We start from the raw sequence: 18887 nt of genomic DNA on the forward strand, positions 1-18887 counted from the left end.
GAAGACAGTCATAATGAGGATTTGCTTGATGTGCCTTCTGCTTAGCTCGTTTGTCCCTTTCGCCCTGTACTGTGTTTCTTCAAAGTCCATAGTAGCTTTTATAATAGCCTACCTCCATTTTCCATCCTTAAGTTGGGAGTAAAGTAGCTGCTTTGGAAGACGGTAATCAGTCATTTGAACAACATGGCTGGTCCAGTGAAGTTGATGTTGAAAGATCACTGTTTCAACACTGGTGGTCTTTGCTTCTTCCAAAACGCTAACATCAGTCCGTCTGTCTTCCTAAGTAATTTGCAGAATTTTCCAGAGGCACTGTTGGTGGAATCTTTCAAGAAGTTGGGAGTGGTGTTTATAAATGGCCCATGTTTCACAGGCATACAGTAAGGTCGGTAGTACAGTGGCTTTGTAAATAAGCATTTTGGTCTCCCTGCAAATATCCCGATCCTCAAACACTCTATGCTTCATTCGGGAGAGTGTGGCACTTGCAGAGCTCCAACAATGTTGAATTTCAGCGTCAATGTCAGCTTTTACAGAGAGATGGCTGCCAAGATAAGAAAAGTGATCAACATTCTTCAGTGTTGCACCATTAAGCTGGATTGATGGTGCTACAGAGGGACTAGTTCACACCTGCTGGTGAAGCACTTTGGTTTTTTTGATATTACGTGAGAGCCCAAGCTTTCCATATGCTTCTGCAAAGACATTTAGGATAGTTTGAAGATCTTTCTCTGAATGTGTGGAGACTACATTATATTATCATCTGCATATTGAAGTTCTGTGACAAAGGTTGTAATTACCTTACTTTTTGTTTTCAGCCTGCTAAGATTAAAAAGCTTTCTATCTATTCGGTATATGATTTCCACACCAGTAGGAAGTTTCCCCTCAATAAGGTGTAGAATCATAGCAATGAAAATAGCAAATAAGGTCAGAGCTATGACGCATCCCTGTTTTACGCCTGATCCAACTCTGAATGGGTCTCTTTGAAAGCCATTGTTATCCAAAATTGTCGCTGTCATGTCATGAAGGAATCGCAAAATATTCACAAATTTATCAGGGCATCCAATTTTCAGAAGGATGGTCCAGAGAGCACAGTATCAAAGGCCTTAGACAGATCAATAAATGCAATATATAAAGGTTGGCTTTGCTCCCGTCATTTTTCTTGAAGCTGTAGTGCAGTGAAGAGCATGTCCACTGTCCCCCTGGAGTGGAAACCATTTTGGGATTCAGGGAGGATATCTTCTGAGATAGGTAGGAAGCAATTTGCGAGGATCCTTGCAAGGATTTTACCTGCAGTAGCAAGAAGAGAGATGCCTCAATAGTCCCCACAATCTGTTCTATCACCCTTCTTAAAAAGAGTGATAATTAAAGTCTTTCGGGATCTCCTCCCTCATCCAGATCTTTTTGGTAAGTTTATGAAGTTGTTGTATAAGTTTAGGCCCACTTTCTTTAAAGACTTCAACAAGAATCCAGGTCCACTAGCTTTGTTATTCTTCATTTGATTAATGGCTTTATTGACTTCATCCAAATTAGGGGATACTGCAAGCTCATCTCTAGTTTGTTGTTGCGGCATTTGCAAGAAGCCTCACCAGCCATAATAGAGTTCCGATTAAGGAGGTCGTGGTAATGCTCTTTCCAACTTAGTGCAATAGACTCTCTATCCTTAAGAAGTTTGGTAGCATTCATTGAATGTAAGGGATCCATACCATACTTTGTTGGTCCATAGATGACCTTTGTGGCATTAAAAAAGCCCCGTATATCATGAGTATCTGCAAAATGCTGGATTTCTTGAGCTTTCTTTATCCACCAGGCGTTCTTAACTTCTCTAGTTCTTCGTTGGACCTCAGCCTTTGCACTGGCATAGATTTTCTTCTTAGCAGCACAGTCAATGTCATTCGGAATATTTGGGAGGCTTTCCTTTTCTTGTGGGTGATACATTCAATCTCAGTATCATTCTCATCAAACCAATCCTGATGCTTCTTAGTTTGGTATCCAATAGTTTGTTCACATGCTGCAATAATGGAAGTCTTCAGTTTAATCCAGTGTTCCTCGACATTTTCAGGGAGTTTCATAGGTAGGTATTTCTTAAGCATTGTTTGAAAACAAGTTTGCTTAATAGCATCTTGAAGGGCGTGGATGTTCATTTTACGCCTTGGTTTTCTTCCTTGGAGCCTACGTTGAGGAATAATATTAATGGCCATAGTGGATTGAATTAATCGTGATCTGTCCAGCAGTCATCAGCACTCGTCATGACCCCAGTGAGGAGTACATCATGATGATCTCTAGTACGGACAATTACGTAATCCAGGAGATGCCAGTGCTTCGTCCGAGGGTGCTTCCATGATGTTTTAAATTTATTTTTCTGGAGAAAGAGCGTGTTTGTAATAACAAGATTATGCTCTGTGCATTTAGTCAGTAGTAGAATTCCATCCAGGTTGCTATTGCCAACTCCTTCTTACTCAATGGCTTCTGGCCATAAACTGAAATCATGCCCAACTCTTGCGTTGAAATCACCCAGGAGGATAATTTTATCTTCCTTAGGTATCTCTGATAAGATGTTGTCCAGCTGGTTATAAAAATTTTCCTTGATGTCTTCATCAGCATCTAATGTTGGCCCATAGCAGTGGTGTGCTGGAGCTGGCTTGTACAGGCTCGTGAGAGCCGATTGTTAAAGTTTCCAGAATTTTGCGAGTCGTTTGTTAGCAGAGGGAGCAGGGGAAGTCTTCTGCTCCTCTGATTGGTGGATGAAAGACATGTGCCAGAAGCATGGGCTTCTGGGCAGAGCTTAGAAAAGTTACTTGTTTGAACTGCAACTCCCATCAGCCCAATCCAGTGGCCATGCTGGCTGGGGCTGATGGGAGTTGTAGTTAGGGTTGCCATATTGCCCGGTTAGCCGGGTTTTACCCAGATTCTTTGCATGCCACCTGGCGCCCGTTTAGCCCCTTAGGTGGCCCAGATTCTCAGCTTAATTTTTTTTAAAAAAGTTTCTAGGTGGTCCGGTACTTGAGATATACATAAAAACGTCAGCCACCCCCCCGACTGTTAAATGTTTTTTTAAAACAAATCTGTACTTTATAGCACTTCATAACTCAGTCTAACTCTGCCCGTTCAGGATTGCAGCCAATCAGTGTGAAGCCAGTTTGGTTGACCTGGGCAGTGTCTAGAAAACCTCATTGCAATGCCAGAAAATGGTGGTTCCTCCCCCCCCCCCGTTTATCTGAAAATCTCATAAATTGGGTAAATATATACATTTCAGGGTTTTTTTCTCTTGTGTACAGGAGTCAGATCCTGGGCAGTGTTTTCAAATCCTTCCCAATACTTTTGTGGGGGTAAAAGCATGCTAATCCCATATACCCAGAGTAAATCCCATTGAATTCAATGGGACTTACTTTTGAGTAGACATGGTTATGAATGTGCTGTAAATTAATGGGACTTTTGAGTGAATGTAAAAAAGAATTGTGTTTGTGTTCTAACTCTTTCTGTTCCCCTCCAGTCCTTTTTTTAAAGCAAATAGGCAGGTATTACAGTTTTTATTCTGTAGGAAACTAATACTAATTTTTTAAAAACTAGTAGTGATTTTTCTGCAATGATCAACTGGTTTGACAATAAACTATTATATCGGCTGTATGTATTTATAAACCTGCAGTGTGTGTATGGAGTCTTTCCAACAACCCTGTGAGGTAGGGTTGGGAAACCAAGGCAACTCACAATAAGAAATAAATCCCTTTAAAATCCAATAACCATAAAGCAAGAATAAACAGTTGGAAAACAGCCTAAAGAGGCATGATTCTAAATTTTGGGTTGGGTGAATGAAGTTTATTTATTATTTGATTTATATCCTGCCCTTCCTCCCAGTAGGAGCCCAGGGCGGCAAACAAAAGCACTAAAAGCACTTTAAAACATCATAAAAAACAGACTTTAAAATATATTAAAACATCTTTGAAAATATTTTTTAAAAGCTTTAAGAAAATGTCTTTTTTTAAAAAAGAAAAGGCTTAAAAACATATTAAAAAGCAATTCCAACACAGACTCAGACTGGGATAAGGTCTCAACTTAAAAGAACAAGTTGAAAGAACAAGTTCCTTATCCCTTGAAGCTGTAGTTCTCTGCACACTTCCCAGTTTGAGTAAGCCCCATTGAATACATTGGGACTTGCTTCTGAGTAAACAAACATCGGATTGCACTATAAATATATTTACAGATTGTGTAATTCATAAACATATTTGAGAGTCATGTTTATATAAATATTTCTTCATACTGTGTCCCAATAAGTATTTGATTTCGCACTATGGTTGTAGATGATTTTTTCCTCTACATTTTAAGTGTGCCCTTCTTCCTGGGGGTGGTCATGGTTCTCCGTTGTTTTCATCCTGAGGGGAGGATAAGCTGAGAGATGGTGAGTAGCACATTTAAGGTCTCTTCACCTCCCCCCCTTTTTTATTTGTATTTATTTTATATTTCTCCAATATCTTCCCCTGGCTGTTTTTATGTATTTTAAATATTTTTAGATTAAATAAATAGGAAATGATAATTGTGAACCTCCCTAAAAGCAATTTACCTATCCTTATGTTTTGGCAAAGTGATGGTGTGAAGGCATGCTGGTAGAGCAAGAGACCATGTTTGAGGCATGTTATATGGTGTTTGAGGACTTTGTCACACATTACTTTTTGAGACCTGTAGATTCATGTTGGAAAGAACACATGCAAGTATTGAATGGTGGCTTGGGTGCTGTTTTTTCCATCTGTGCTGCATGCGTAGGGAAGGTGATATATCATCTGGTGGCTAGCTTCATAACGTGAGAATGAAAAACATTTGGATCACCATTCGCTTGTTTTCTTTTCTCACTATTGAGACCACCTCATATATTACTTTTTCATACACAGAAATTTAATCTTTGTATAGGAAAAAGTATTTTGTAAAATATGAAGGACAGTGGCTGCCCAGTTAGTATAACCACTGTACAAGATCTACTCAGCCACTGTAATTACCTTTTTGTTTTGAGTGCCCTGTTGTCTGGGTCTTGGTTCAGGTGTGTATCCAACTTTGATGTGCTTATGGAAGGGGTGTGCAAGTAGTGCCTCCCCCCCCCCCCGCAAGTGTGGAGGCTTGGACAAACATTGTGTTATGGAAAACCAAAGTCTGTGTGAAAGTACATATTTGGGAATGCCATCAGTGTAATCCTAAACACACTTAATAAATAATATCGAACTTGCACGTCACAAAATATATGACGGTCATGTCCATAAGCATCAGGAGGGTAGTCGCCCAGGGGGTCTTAGTCCCTCTGCTTTTTTGGGAGCAGGGTCCCTATGTCTCCAAGCATCCTACAGTCAGCATGAAAAGGGAGTGTGTTAGTCACTGAGAAGAGTCTTCTAATATGCTTCCTTGCCTTTCCTGCTGAGTGAAAGGAGGTGAGTCAGCCACTGAGAAGACTCTTCTCAGTTGCTAACGCTCTCCACTTACATGCTGATTGGCTCCTAGAGATGTTTGTTGTTGTGAGAGAATGCATTAACAAAGGTCTCATTCTTAATCCAGGAGCAAAAAAGGGTGTACGTGGCTGCAACTATCATGAAGGGACTCTGCATTTCTGAATTTTCTACTAAACAACTGATAAATACCTATGTAACTTTGTGTCTGGAGACTTATTATTAAGAATCACTTTCCATAATTGTAAGGAGGTATGTCCACACGCAAGCATCCCTGGCACCTAAATGAGGGGTGAGAGCAGCATAGGGACATAAGCAGATGTCTTAGACCAGGGGTTCCCGAACGTTTCTTCTACATAGACCACTTGAAAATTGCTGAGGGTCTGAAAGTATCTGAAAATTTACCATGGGCATATGTAAGATAATTAACTCCCATTAGTGATAAGAGCAAGAATTTATAATTATTATTTTAATTAAAACAAGAGGCTTATCAGTACTTTGAAGAGGTTGTTGTTGTTCTGTGCCTCCAAGTCCACTATGACTTATGGCGACCCTATGAATCAGCGACGTCCAAGAGCATCTGTCATGTACCACCCTGTTCAGATCTTGTAAGTTCAGGTCTGTGGCTTCCTTTATGGAATCAATCCATCTCTTGTTTGGTCTTCCTCTTTTTCTACTCCCTTCTGTTTTTCCCAGCATTATTGTCTTTTCTAGTGAATCATGTCTTCTCATTATGTGTCCAAAGTATGACAACCTCAGTTTCATCATTTTAGCTTCTAGTGACAGTTCTGGTTTAATTTGTTCTAACACCCAATTATTTGTCTTTTTTGCAGTCCATGGTATGCACAAAGCACTCCTCGAACACCACATTTCAAAGGATTTTTCTCTTACCCGCTTTTTTCACTGTCCAACTTTCACATCCACACATAGAGATTGGGAATACCATGGTCTGAATGATCCTGACTTTAGTGTTCAGTGATACATCTTTGCATTTGAGGACCTTTTCTAGTTCTCTCATAACTGCCCTCCCCAGTCCTAGCCTTCTTTTGATTTCTTGACTATTGTCTCCATTTTGGTTAATGACTGTGCCAAGGTATTGATAATCCTTGACAAGTTCAATGTCCTCATTATCAACTTTGAAGTTACATAAATCTTTTGTTATCATTACTTTAGTCTTCTTGACATTCAGCTGTAGTCCTGCTTTTGTGCTTTCCTCTTTAACTTTCATCAGCATTCGTTTCAGATCATTACTGGTTTCTGCTAAGAGTATGGTATCTACCTATCTTAAATTACTGATATTTCTCCCTCAATTTTCACATCTCCTCATCTTGGACCAATCTCGCTTTCCATATGATATATTCTGCATATAGATTAAACCAATAGGATGATAAAATACACCCCTGTCTCACACACTTTTGGATGGGGAACCAATTGGTTTCTCCATATTCTGTCCTTACACTAGCCTCTTGTCCAGAGTATAGGTTTTGCATCAGAACAGTCAGATACTGTGGTACCCCCATTTCTTTAAAACCGTTCCATAGTTTTTTGTTATCTACACAATCAAAGACTTTGCTGTAATCTGTAAAGCATAGGGTGATTTTCTTCTGAAATTTCTTCTGAAATATCCATTCAATTATCCAGCGTATGCTTGCAATATGATCTCTGGTGCCTCTTCCCTTTCTAAATCCAGCTTGGTTTTTTTCTCGGAGAGCCGGTTGTTAAATATTTACCAGCACAGCACTGGCCCATAGGCACTTAAAATACAGTAGTTGCCTGCTGGTTTTTGGTGAGTTTTAACCGGAGAGTTGAGAGCCGTTCATTAATGTAATGTGAACAGCTCAGAGAGCTTTGGCTATGGGGTGGTATATAAATGTAATAAATAAACAGATAGATAAATAAATAATGCCAATAGCAACTTCTGAAAAGAGCTTCACAAGATTATTTTTACTAGCAAAGCCTACTCCATGTATTTGTCGTTCTTGTTCAGGCAGTCCTTTTCAGAAGAAGGTATAACCTCCTTTTTCTTCCTTCAGTTGTCCTTCTCCTGCTCTTCAAGTTTCTTGGAGTGCTGCTATGTCAATTTTGAAATGACTCAACTCCTTTGCGAACAAATATAATAAGATTAAAAGGCATCCTACTTGAGAAGTACTAACTAGTACTAACTCCAAAATACCATTACAGCACAGATTCTTAAAAGTTGTATTGTGGTGGTTTGTTCTTTGCAAGCTTCAGTACAAATGAATCATGTTGTAGCCTACAAAGAATATGCAAACAAAACAATATAGTGGACAAAATTATATTAAAAAGTGTGTTCATTTGTTCAAGCTCTATCAAACAATCAGAGTGCAGAGAAGCTGATTTTGAATTCGTAAGTTTTACAAACATAATCCTAATGTTGTTCCCTCTAGTATCAGTGTTTAGGCTATGAATTATTTATTTCTTCATTTATTTATTTATTATTTGATTTATATCCCACCCTTCCTCCCAGCAGGAGCCCAGGGCAGCAAACAAAAGCACTAAAAACACTTTAAAACATCATAAAAGCAGACTTTAAAATACATTAAAACAAAACATCTTTAAAAACATTTTTCAAAAAAGCTTTCAAGACATCTTTAAAAAAAGGTTTAAAAACATTTTAAAAAAAAGCTGTAAAAACATATTGGAAAGCAGTTCTAACACAGACGCAGACTTGAGTAAGGTCTCAACTTAAAAGGCTTGTTGAAAGAGAAAGGTCTTCAAAAGGTGTCAAAAAGATAACAGAGATGGTGCCTGTCTAATATTTAAGGGTAGGGAATTCCACAGGGTAGGTGCCGCCATACTAAAGGTCCATTTACTTTGTTGTGCAGAATGGACCTCCTGATAAGATGGTATCTGTAGGAGGCGCTCACCTGCAGAGCGCAATGATCGACTGGGTATATAAGGGATGAGTCGGTCTTTCAGGTATCCTAGTCCGAAGCTGTACACCAAAGCTAGAGCCTTGAACTTGGCCTGGTAGCAAATGAGCAGCCAGTACAATTCTTTCACCAGCAGGGTGACATGTTGGCGATACCCTGCCCCAGTGAGCAGTCTTGCCGCTGCATTTTGCACCAGTTGCATTTTGCACCAGTTGCAATTTCCAGACCGTTCTCAAGGGTAGCCCCACATAGAGCGCATTACAGTAATCCAGCCTGTAGGTTATCAGTGCATGGACAACAGTGGTCAGCCTATCCCATTCCAGAAACAGCCACAGCCGTCTTACCAGCCAAAGCTGGTAAAAGGCACTCCTAGCCACTGAGGTCACCTGGGCCTCTAGGGACAAAGATGGATCCAGGAGCACCCCCAGACTACGGGCCTGCTCTTTCAGAGGGAGTACGACCCTATCCAAAGCAGGCAACTGACTCAATTATCCGAACTCGGGAACTGCCAACCCTTGCTAGGATTCAGACTCAGTTTATTGGCCCTCATCGAGCCCACACCGAGTCCAGGCAGCGGTCAAGAGATTACACGGCCTCCCCTGATTCATATGTTACGGAGAAATGGAGCTGGGTATCATCAGCGTACTGCTGACACCTCACCCCAAATCTCCTGATGACCGCTGCCAAGGGCTTCATATAGATGCTAAACACCATGGGGGACAAGATGGTACCCTGTGGCACCCCACAGCAAAAGTGCCAGGGGACCGAAAGACAGTCACCCAGTGCTATTATCTGAGAGCGACCTTGGATATAGGATCGGAACCACTGTAAAACAGTTCCTCCAATACCAGCTCACCAAGTCGGTCCAGAAGGATACCATGGTGAATGGTATCAAAAGCCGCTGAGAGATCAAGTAAGAATAACAGGGTCACACTCCCCCTGTCCTTCTCCCAATAAAAGTCATCCATCAGGGCAACCAAGGGCAATTCAGTCCCATAACCAGGCCTGAACCCAGACTGGGATGGGTCAAGATAATCTGTTTCATCTAAGAGTACTTGCAATTGCTGTGCCACAACCCTCTCAATCACCTTCCCTAAAAAGGAGGTTTTTGCAACCGGTCGGTAGTTGTCACAAACCAGTGGGTCCAGGGTGGGCTTTTTCAGGAGTGGTCAGATCACCATCTCTTTCATGGTACCTGGAACCACACTCTCCCGCAATGATGTGTTGACCACACCCTGGATCCACTTGGTCAACCCCCCTCTGCAAGCTTTAATAAGCCAAGAAGGGCAAGGGTCGAGAGGACATGTTGCTAGTCGCAACATCAAGTCGCATCAACTGAAGCCGTTCCCAAGAAGTTGCAGCAGACATTGTACTGGACACCTCATTGGGGACTACAGTAGATGTGGATGGGGCATCAAGACTGCTACGGAGGCGAGCAACCTTACCCTCAAAGTGCCTTGCAAACAATTCACAGTGGGCCTCTGAAGGGTCCAAGACTCCATTTCCTGGAGTTGATGTCAACAGACCCCTGACAATACGGAAAAGCTCCACTGGACGGCTACTTGAGGATGCGATGGAGGCAGAGAAGTGGGCCTTCTTCGCCACCCTCACCGCCACACAGTAGGCACAGTTATGATGTTTTTCTCGTGCCCGATCAGCCTCACCGCATGTCTTTCGCCACTTGCGCTCTAGCCGTCGTCCAGCCTGTTTCATTGCCCTTAGCTCACTGGTATACCAAGGTGCAAGCCGGGCTCCACAGTGCTGGAGAGGGCGCTCGGGGGCAACCGTGTTGAGAGCTCGACATGCCTCGCTGTTCCACAGCGTGACAAGGTCTTCAACAGGGTCCCCTGCTCTATCTACTGGGAACTCCCCCAGGGCATTCAGGAATCCAGTGGATTCCATTAGGCTCCAGGGGTGGACCATCTTAATCTGTCCACCACCCCTGCAGGGAAGGATCGGAGCCATAAGTCTAAACTTCACTTGTTCAGGCTCCTTCCAGCTTGTGAACCATGGTTTAGCATTATGTGCAAAGTGTGTCAGTGTTACTAGAAGAAAGCAGCTCCATCTCAGTGAAGATTGGTTTGTCAGATGTTGCCTGGTCAGAGATGACCTGAAAACCAAAAAGGACACATATAGGAAGTTGAAGGAAGGCCAGGCCAGAAAGGAAGAGTACAGATAGATAGCACAGAATTGCAGGGATTGCATCAGGAAGGCTAAAGCTGAGAAGGAACTGAAGTTAGCGAGGGATGCTAAATGCAATAAAAAATGTTTTCTTCAGGTACATGCAGGCATTAGGTGAGCATCCTGATTTCACTATTGGACATAAGGATTTTTGTTTGGAAGCCTACAAGCAAGCCTACGTATTCCAACTTAAAGACTTTTATGAAGATGCAATCCACTGTCCAGGGAACTATGGCATATACAATTACAGGATAAAAATATAACCTGGCTCTCTTGGTATCAGGTTGGTAATTTTGTTAGGCAACCTGACATCATGAGACAAGTCCTGAGTGATCTCACTCACTTTGAAGTATTGTTATTGAAAGTGGAAGACTTGGATAGTGGTTTGGGTGTCCTGAATATATGTCCTCTTTTTGCAGAGGGAGATAGGTTCCGCAAATAGCTTAAGGCGCATGTGGGAAATGGAGTGGGAAGTGGAAATTGAGGAGGCAGAGTGGATATCTATGTGGACTAAATTTCCATATACAGTAGGGCCCCGCTAATACGGCGGGTTAGGGACCAGGCCCCTGCCGTAAAGCAGAAATCGCTGTAAAGCGGAACCCCATAGACTGTAATGGGCCGCGTCGCATGAAAGCGTCGCAAAATGGCAAAATCGGCTTTAAAACGGGGAATTTCCCCTGATTGAAAGCCGCCGCATCAGCGGAATGCTGTAAAGTGGAACGCTGTAAAGCGGGGCCCTACTGTAAAACTATATCTGTAGCGACAAAGGAATTGATGTTAAAGGTGGTTCAAAAATGGTATTTAACCTCTGTAAAATTATCTTCTATCTCTAAGACTGCCTTCCCTCATTGCTGGAAGGGTTGCACAGAGAAAGGCTCTTTCACCCATATGTGATGGACTGACAATGAAGTTATGAAGTTCTGGGATGTAGTGTTTTCAGAAATAAATAAAATATATAGAAATCCCAAATTGGCTCTACTAATTTGTTTCTAAATGAAAATTTGGCCCTAAAGGATAAGCAGTTAATTAATTCTGTGTTAGTGGTAGCCCAGTCTCTTATTGCTTGATTTTGGAAGGGCATCTCCATCCTCTTGTGGTACAAAAAAATTGGCAGTTGGCATTAATAGAAAAACACAAAAGATAAAGATTGCAAAAGGCAGAAAAAAAAGACATTTGTTGCAGAATGGTGGATTCCCCCCCCCTACACTAATGAGACAGATAGCAATATAAAAGTTCCCAAGGTTTTCTACAATGGATTTTGTAAAGGTGAATTTTATTTTGTATTATATTCTTTTTCTTTGTATCTAGGTGCAGAAAAATGTATCTCTCTCATTCTCTTTCTCTCTGTTGTTGAACTCTCAATACGTTAAGATATTTTCAGTTTCCTGTTTTTGTTTCCCACTAGCTTTGGTTGTTTTGTTATCTTAAATGATGATAATAAAATAAAAAATCTGAAGAAAAAGACAGAGAAAAGAAATGGTGGTTCAGCTGCTCAGTGAGGATGGCAAAATGGTAAAAGATGACAAAGAAATGGCAGAAGTACTCAATTTCTACTTTATAGTATAGAAGTATAGTTTTTATATAGTATAGTTTTTATATAGTATAGAAGTATAGCTTCCAAATCATGTGAAGTACTAGTTCCCCTCTATTCGGCACTGGTTAGGCCTCATCTTGAGTACTGTGTCCAGTACTCAATATAGACAAACAGGTTCAGAGGAGGGCAACAAGGACAACCAGGGGACTGGAAACAAAGCCCTATGAGGAGAGATTGAAAGAACTGGGCATGTTTAGCCTTGAGAAGACTGAGGAGAGTGTCCGTTTACTCGGACAGATGGGCGACTAATAAATAAAATTTTATTTATTATTATGATAGCATTGGAAGACATTCTTAACATCTGGGAGGATGCCTCCCTCTGAATGGATTAAGCAGGGTCATTGTCAGTCTTCTGTCTCCTCACCAGAGGGAGGGACCATCCTGCCCTCAAGACTGGCCCTGTGGAAACCCAGCTATAGGGACAAAAGAGAAGTAAAGTGTACCCCTCACCTGGAAATTAATTGAGAAGACAATGCTACAAATGTTTTATTGTATCTGATAATGAAGCACCTATTTTAGGACTTTGATCCCAGTTCTTATCAAAGAGTGTACTCCATGAAGGAGCAAACGTGTAGTAACATGAAGAATTATTTTATTGAAATTTTTGAGGGAAGAGGTCCCAGGGCAGTTATAACAATTTAAACACATAATTAAAAACAGTTAGAAACAACATCACAGAAACTAGAATGAGCTGTAAAAATACACATCTCAGGTGTCAAAGGCCATGTTAAAGAGGTGCACCTTCAGCATTTGCTGAAAGTTGCCAGACACACTTTGGTGGAGGGAGAGTTCCACAAGTTAGGGACTGCCACAGACAATGCCCTTTCCTGGACCACCCCCCTGAACATCCGAGGGTGACGGAACTGCCAAAAGGGCTACCTCTGCTGATCTCAACACTTGAGAGGGTCTGTAGGGAAGGAGGCGGTCTTTCAGATATTTGGGACATAAGTCATTTCAGGCTTTAAACACTAACATGAGCACCTTGAACCAGGCCCAGACACAAACCAGCAACCAAAGCAACTGTTTTAAAACAGGATTATATGAGTTCTAAAAGGAACCCCAGCCAGTAATCTGGCTGCTGCATTTTCAACCATTTGAAGTTTCCGGGCCAAGGCAGCCCCATGTAGAGCACATTGCAATTATCCAGTCTGGAAATGGCCAGAGCATGGAGCACTGTGGCCGAGTCTTCTCTGTCCAAAAGGGGCTGAAGCTGGTGAATGAGCTGGAGCTGGGAAAAGGCGCTCCTAGCTACTGAAGCTACCTGAACCTCCAGTGACAGTGTTGGATCAAGGAGTACTTCGAGGAAAGAGCAACCTCATCCAGAACAAGCCATGTTCCCAACTCCTGGACATGAGAACTCTGGACACATAACACCTCTGTCTGTTCAGGATGCAGACTCAATTTATTGACCTGTATTCAGTCCATCACTGCCTCCAAGCACCAGTTCAATACCTCAACTGCCTCTCCTGATTCAGATGGAATATAGAGGTAGAGCTGGGTGTCATCTACATATTGATGGCATCTCACTCCAACTTTCCTGATGACAGCTGGCAGTAGCTTCATATAGATGTTAAATAGCATGGGGGACAAGATGGAACCCTGCGGAACACTACAGGATAATTCCCATGGTGCTGAACAGTAGCCTCCCATAACAACGTTTTGGAAACTGCTCTGGACGTATGAGTGAAACCACTGAAGCACAGTGCCCCAACCCCTGCCACCTCAAGACGTTCCAGAAGGATATCATTGTCAACAGTATCAAAAGCTGCTGAGAGATCAAGGAGAATGAGCAGGATTGCATTCCCCCATCTCTCTCCTGACAAATGTTATCAATCAGGGTGACCAAAGCAGTTTCAGTGTCATGGCCAGTCCTGAAGCCAGACTGGAACAGATCCAAGTAATCAGTTTCCTTCAAGCATGCTTGAAACTAGACCACCACCACCTTCTCAAGCACTTTGCCCAAAAAGGGGATATTTGTCACTGGGCGATAGTTCTTTAACACTTCTGAGTCTAAGGAGGTCTTCTTAAGGAGGGGATGCTCCAACACCTCTATCAAGGCAAATGGCATCTCCCCCTCCTCCAGTGAAGCATTAATCACTGCCTGGACCAAGCCAGTCAGTCCCTTATGGCTAGATCTGAGCAGCCAGAATGGGCAAGGGTCAGGGGGGCAGGTGGTGGGCTACACTTCATCAAGCAGCTTGCCCACATTCACAGGCCACAATAATTGAAACTGATCCAAAAAACAGGTGGAACAGACAGTGCTCTGGACGCCTCCATTGGACTTGCTCTAACTATGACATCCAACTCTGTCTGAATCGGATTGATTTTGTCCCTAAAGTGCCTTGCAAAGTTGTTACAGTAGGCCTCCAAGGGTGTCAGAACAATGCTGTCTTGGTCAAATGACAAAAGCCCATTCACCACTCAGAAAAGCTCTGCTGGCTGGCTGCTTGCAGACACAATGGTGGCAGACAAGTAGGTTTTTTTCACTACCACCACTGCGACATGGTAGGCACAATAGTACAGCTTTACCTGTGTTTGGCCAGGTTCAGACCAAGATTTGTGCCACCTGTGCTCCAGCTGCCGACCCTGCTGTTTCATCACACACAGATCACTGGAATACCAAGGTGACCTATGTGTTCCACAGCGACAGTGGGGGTACTCAGGAGTAATTGTGTTGATGGCTTTACACATCTCACCATTCCATAGTGAGACAAGAGCCTCATCAGGAGCACCAGCCGTGCCAGCTGGAAAATCCCCCAGAGCATTTAGGAATCCATCAGATTCCATAAGTCTGAGGGTGGACAATCTCAATGAGTCTCCCATCCTTGCAGAGTGGAGAAGGTACATTCAACCCAAACCTTACTAGGGAATGGTCCATCCGTGACAATGGGCTTGCAGTGAGTCTCCCAATCAACAGATTAGTACCAATCCGCTCTGTGGCAAAGACCAGGTCGAGGGTATGTCTGGCCACATGTGTTGGGCCATTAATATATGGAGGCCATGAAGTCCTGAGCTGGCCTATTTGAGGCAGCCTCAGCATGGGTATTGAAGTCCACCACCACCACTGTGAAAGGGTTCTCCAACACCGCCAGCTTGGTTAAGGAGGTTGTAGGGCAACAGGGTGGATGGTACACTAACTACATCCCTGTTCTGTCTCTCTGGACCAACACCACAAACAGTCCCTCAAGTCCAGACACACTGTGTATTGGTCTTCTGGTAAGGGTCGTGGAATTTTTATGGATGGTTGCAACTCTTCCTCCCTGTCCCTCTGATCTGGAATGGTGCTGTACCAAGTTCCCAGCCGGGCACAGCTGGGTTAGCCCTGGGCCACTGAACTCACCCGCCCATGTCTCAGTTATATATGCCAAGTTTGCCTCTCATCCACAATCAGATCATGGATGACAGAGTTTTGGACAGTTCTGGCATTTATCAATACCACCACAGGGCCAGGGGATTGGCAGACTGGTGTTCCTAAATTCTAAGACACAGCAGGTGAAGCAGAGGGGGCAAGGACTTTGTGTCAGGCTTAGGTGGGCAACACAGCCAGTTCCAGACAAGACTGTTAGGAGTTAAAGACACAGTGAAGCCGGTAATTGACAGCACTTTGCAGAAACGCCCAAGGTCAGGCTGCAGCTGTAACTGATAAGTGAAGCAGCAATAAAAAGGCTTCAATGAGCACACAGAGGTGTGGGGGTAATAGGAAAGCATTATAGAGTTGGTTGGTAAGCAAGAGACGGAGCACGGTGTGAAAACAGTAAAGTTTTGTTTTCTTAAAGACTTGGCTGATGGTCTATTATTTCGGTCGGCGACTGGCACTGATACACAAGCTAAAACGCTACTGGACTCTACTGGTTATACTGGTAAATTGGTGATGCACTCTACACTTTGATGTAACTTGCTCTCCTCTTCCCCCCTCTATACCTTTGCCCACCACCATATCTCCCCCTACCTACCATCACAGGGTTAGCAGTCCTATTCCGAACCCTTCTGTTTCTGGCCAAGACACATACTTCCCTGGCTCACCGCTAGTAGACAAAGATCCACAGCAGAAGTTGGTGGCAGGGAACATCAAACTAGGAGGCCGTTACACAAAGAAAACTATTGGATGTGACTCACACCCCAGCTCTCACCTGGGATAAAAACCACTCCCCACAGACTCTCACCCAGGAAGAGCACAGTTTCATGCTGGGCTGGACTGTCACTTCAGGGGCATGGAAAACAATATAAAGCTGACTACATCAAATGTACCAACCATACGTTCCCCCAGAAATATTCCATTTGCATTGTGATAAAAAAACACATTAAAAATGAACTGAATAAATTGGTGGACTTCCAAATTATAGATAAGATTGAAGAACCTACTGAATGGGCTCATGCTTTGGTGATAGGGGGGAAGGGGGTGGATTTCCTTTTTCTACACCCCAGACAGTTAAATATTTATGTAAAGAGAGCATTTTCCAGTTCCCACTAGGAAGAAATCTTGGGTGAGTTGGCAGGGACAAAATACTTCATTACTCTGGATGCGTCATGTGGGTTTTGGTGCGTGCTTCTCACAAATTTGGGAGATAGGTACTGTTTTTTGAAATAACAATTTGGTTTGAAGTCTCCTTCTAAAGTCTTGCATAGGAAAAGGAGCAAATCTCTCAGGGCACAGAAGGGTATGTTTAGGAGGTCTTTATCTCCTGGAACAACATAATTGGAGTTGGAAAAATACTAGAAAGAGTTCAGGGTGCCTGCCTAAAATTAAACAAGCAGAAATGCAAATTCCAAATGCAAGGCAGTGTACAAGTTCAAGTAGATCCTTCAGGAATATGGGTGATTACAAACATTCCAGCACTCACAAACTAAGGGGATTCGAAAGTTTGTGTAACTTTTAATTTTTTTAGAAATACTTGCACCTAATATAACTGAATGTACCACCCTTTAGATCACTGTTTTTTAAAAAAATGCACAGTGGCCTTGTTGGGGATGGAGCTCAGATTGCTAAGAAATTGTTCAGGGAGACTAGAAATGTATCCAGGCTTGTTTACTTGGTTTATTAACTAACATTAAGCCTGAGTTTCCCAGTTCTGAAATAAGGGGGAACTCTAACTTAGTGCAAACCAGAATCTTTGCACTGCGGGACAGGTGAGGATTGTGTAGTCGTGGTATTCATCCAAGGCTTCATGAATCATGGTTTATGATGCATAGAATTATCATCTGAATGTGACCTTTCAGTCTAGTGACTGTTTGGTATCTTAATTTAATGCAGTCACAATGATAAAGGTTGCTTAAGAAACAGTAAGCTTGTCTTTCGTGAAAAGCACTAAAATTTACAACAGGCTAGTGGTCAAGTTCTCAAGCCAGTTCAGTTGGAGTTCTTCATTTAGACTGTTTCTTGTACTGTTGTACTAATAGGGAACTAAACCTGTTTAAAATTGACCAGGCTATGTTAGGTGTATGGGCAGGAGGTACCTGCTTTAGAGTTACCTGTTATTTCCAAATGTGTTAAAGTAAACTTATGAGACTGTTCCTTGAGCTTATATGCGTTTTCTGCTTTGTAATGTGTTGAATACTTGAGAAGAACGTGGTGTACTGGAGATGCAAAATCACTGATAAATATGTAGAAATTCTAACATAAAAAAGTCAATGGGGAAAATGTCATTTACTCTATTTTATTTCATTACAGGATCTAGAATTTCATGGAGTTATGAGATTTTATTTTCAAGACAAAGCCGCTGGAAATTTTGCAACGAAGTGCATCCGTGTGTCTAGTACTGCAACAACTCAGGACGTGATAGAAACACTGGCAGAGAAATTTCGGCCAGATATGCGGATGTTATCATCCCCTAAATACTCACTTTATGAAGTGCACGTCAGTGGAGGTTAGTGTATTATGGTTGGGCTATTTAAAACTTTTATCTACCTAAAACTCCTATCTATATTTATTACACACACATAGAGAGAGAGAAAGTGAAATTTGTCTTAGAAGATTAAGCAGTTTCCCTCAGCTTGGCCGTTACATTTACTAACAACAACAAAATTGTCATCTTAAGATGGCATATTAAAAACTTACAACATAAAAACATAAGAAAGCCACACACAGAAATATTGCAAAATTCAGATTCAAAATGTATCACTTTAAGACAGGTATGGGGAACTTTTGGGCCTCTGGATGTTGCTTAACTACAGCTCCCATCATCCCTGATCATTGGCCATGTATTCTGGGACTGATAGGAATTGTAGTTCAGCAGCATCTGGAGGGCCAAAGGTTCTTCATACCTGCTTTAAGATGTGGGCTCAGAAAGAAAGTCTTCAAGTGCCTTAATGAAGAGGAAGATCTTACATTGCTTTTTGAAGGACTGGAGATATTTTTTTAAGGAAACATGTCCACAGTGTTGGGTTTACAGCTGTAAAGGACTTTTCATTAACTGATGCCAGCTGTCAATCCACACAGTAATGATGATATGAATCCTTGTATTCTGAAGGATTGATTAATAAAACAGCTCTTAAACATGGATAGGAAATGTCAGATGGTACAAAATGTGGCACCTCACCTCCTAATGGGAGTTGGTATGAAGGAACATACTAGTTTGTTTCTTCTACATTACCTACTGATTTGCCAGACTGGAGTGGCGGACACTCTGTTGATAGGGATGATCTTTCCTCTGGGAGTGACAGGCAGGACCCTTTCTAGTCTTCCGCCTCCTCTTCAGGGGGAGGAGCCATCTCTCTCACCAGACTAACCCTGTCTGTAGGTGAGACAGGATATGGATTTGGCCTGCTCTGCAGCCCTTTCCACTGTCTAGCTTTAGGCATTGT

General features: G+C 42.4%; 1 protein-coding gene across 21 annotated transcripts in view; it reads left to right on the forward strand.

Moving 5' to 3' along the window:
- AFDN (afadin, adherens junction formation factor) overlaps positions 1-18887 on the forward strand; it is a 206453-nt gene that overhangs the window by 27921 nt on the left and 159645 nt on the right. For all 21 annotated transcript variants that reach the window (XM_061624395.1, XM_061624376.1, XM_061624386.1 and 18 more), the window contains exon 2: positions 17755-17950. In XM_061624395.1, the coding sequence (XP_061480379.1) occupies positions 17755-17950 (196 nt within the window). The remainder of the gene's footprint in view (positions 1-17754; positions 17951-18887) is intronic.

This window comes from Rhineura floridana, chromosome 4 (genome assembly GCF_030035675.1).
Source record: "Rhineura floridana isolate rRhiFlo1 chromosome 4, rRhiFlo1.hap2, whole genome shotgun sequence".
NCBI classification, from domain to species: Eukaryota; Metazoa; Chordata; class Lepidosauria; order Squamata; family Rhineuridae; genus Rhineura; species Rhineura floridana.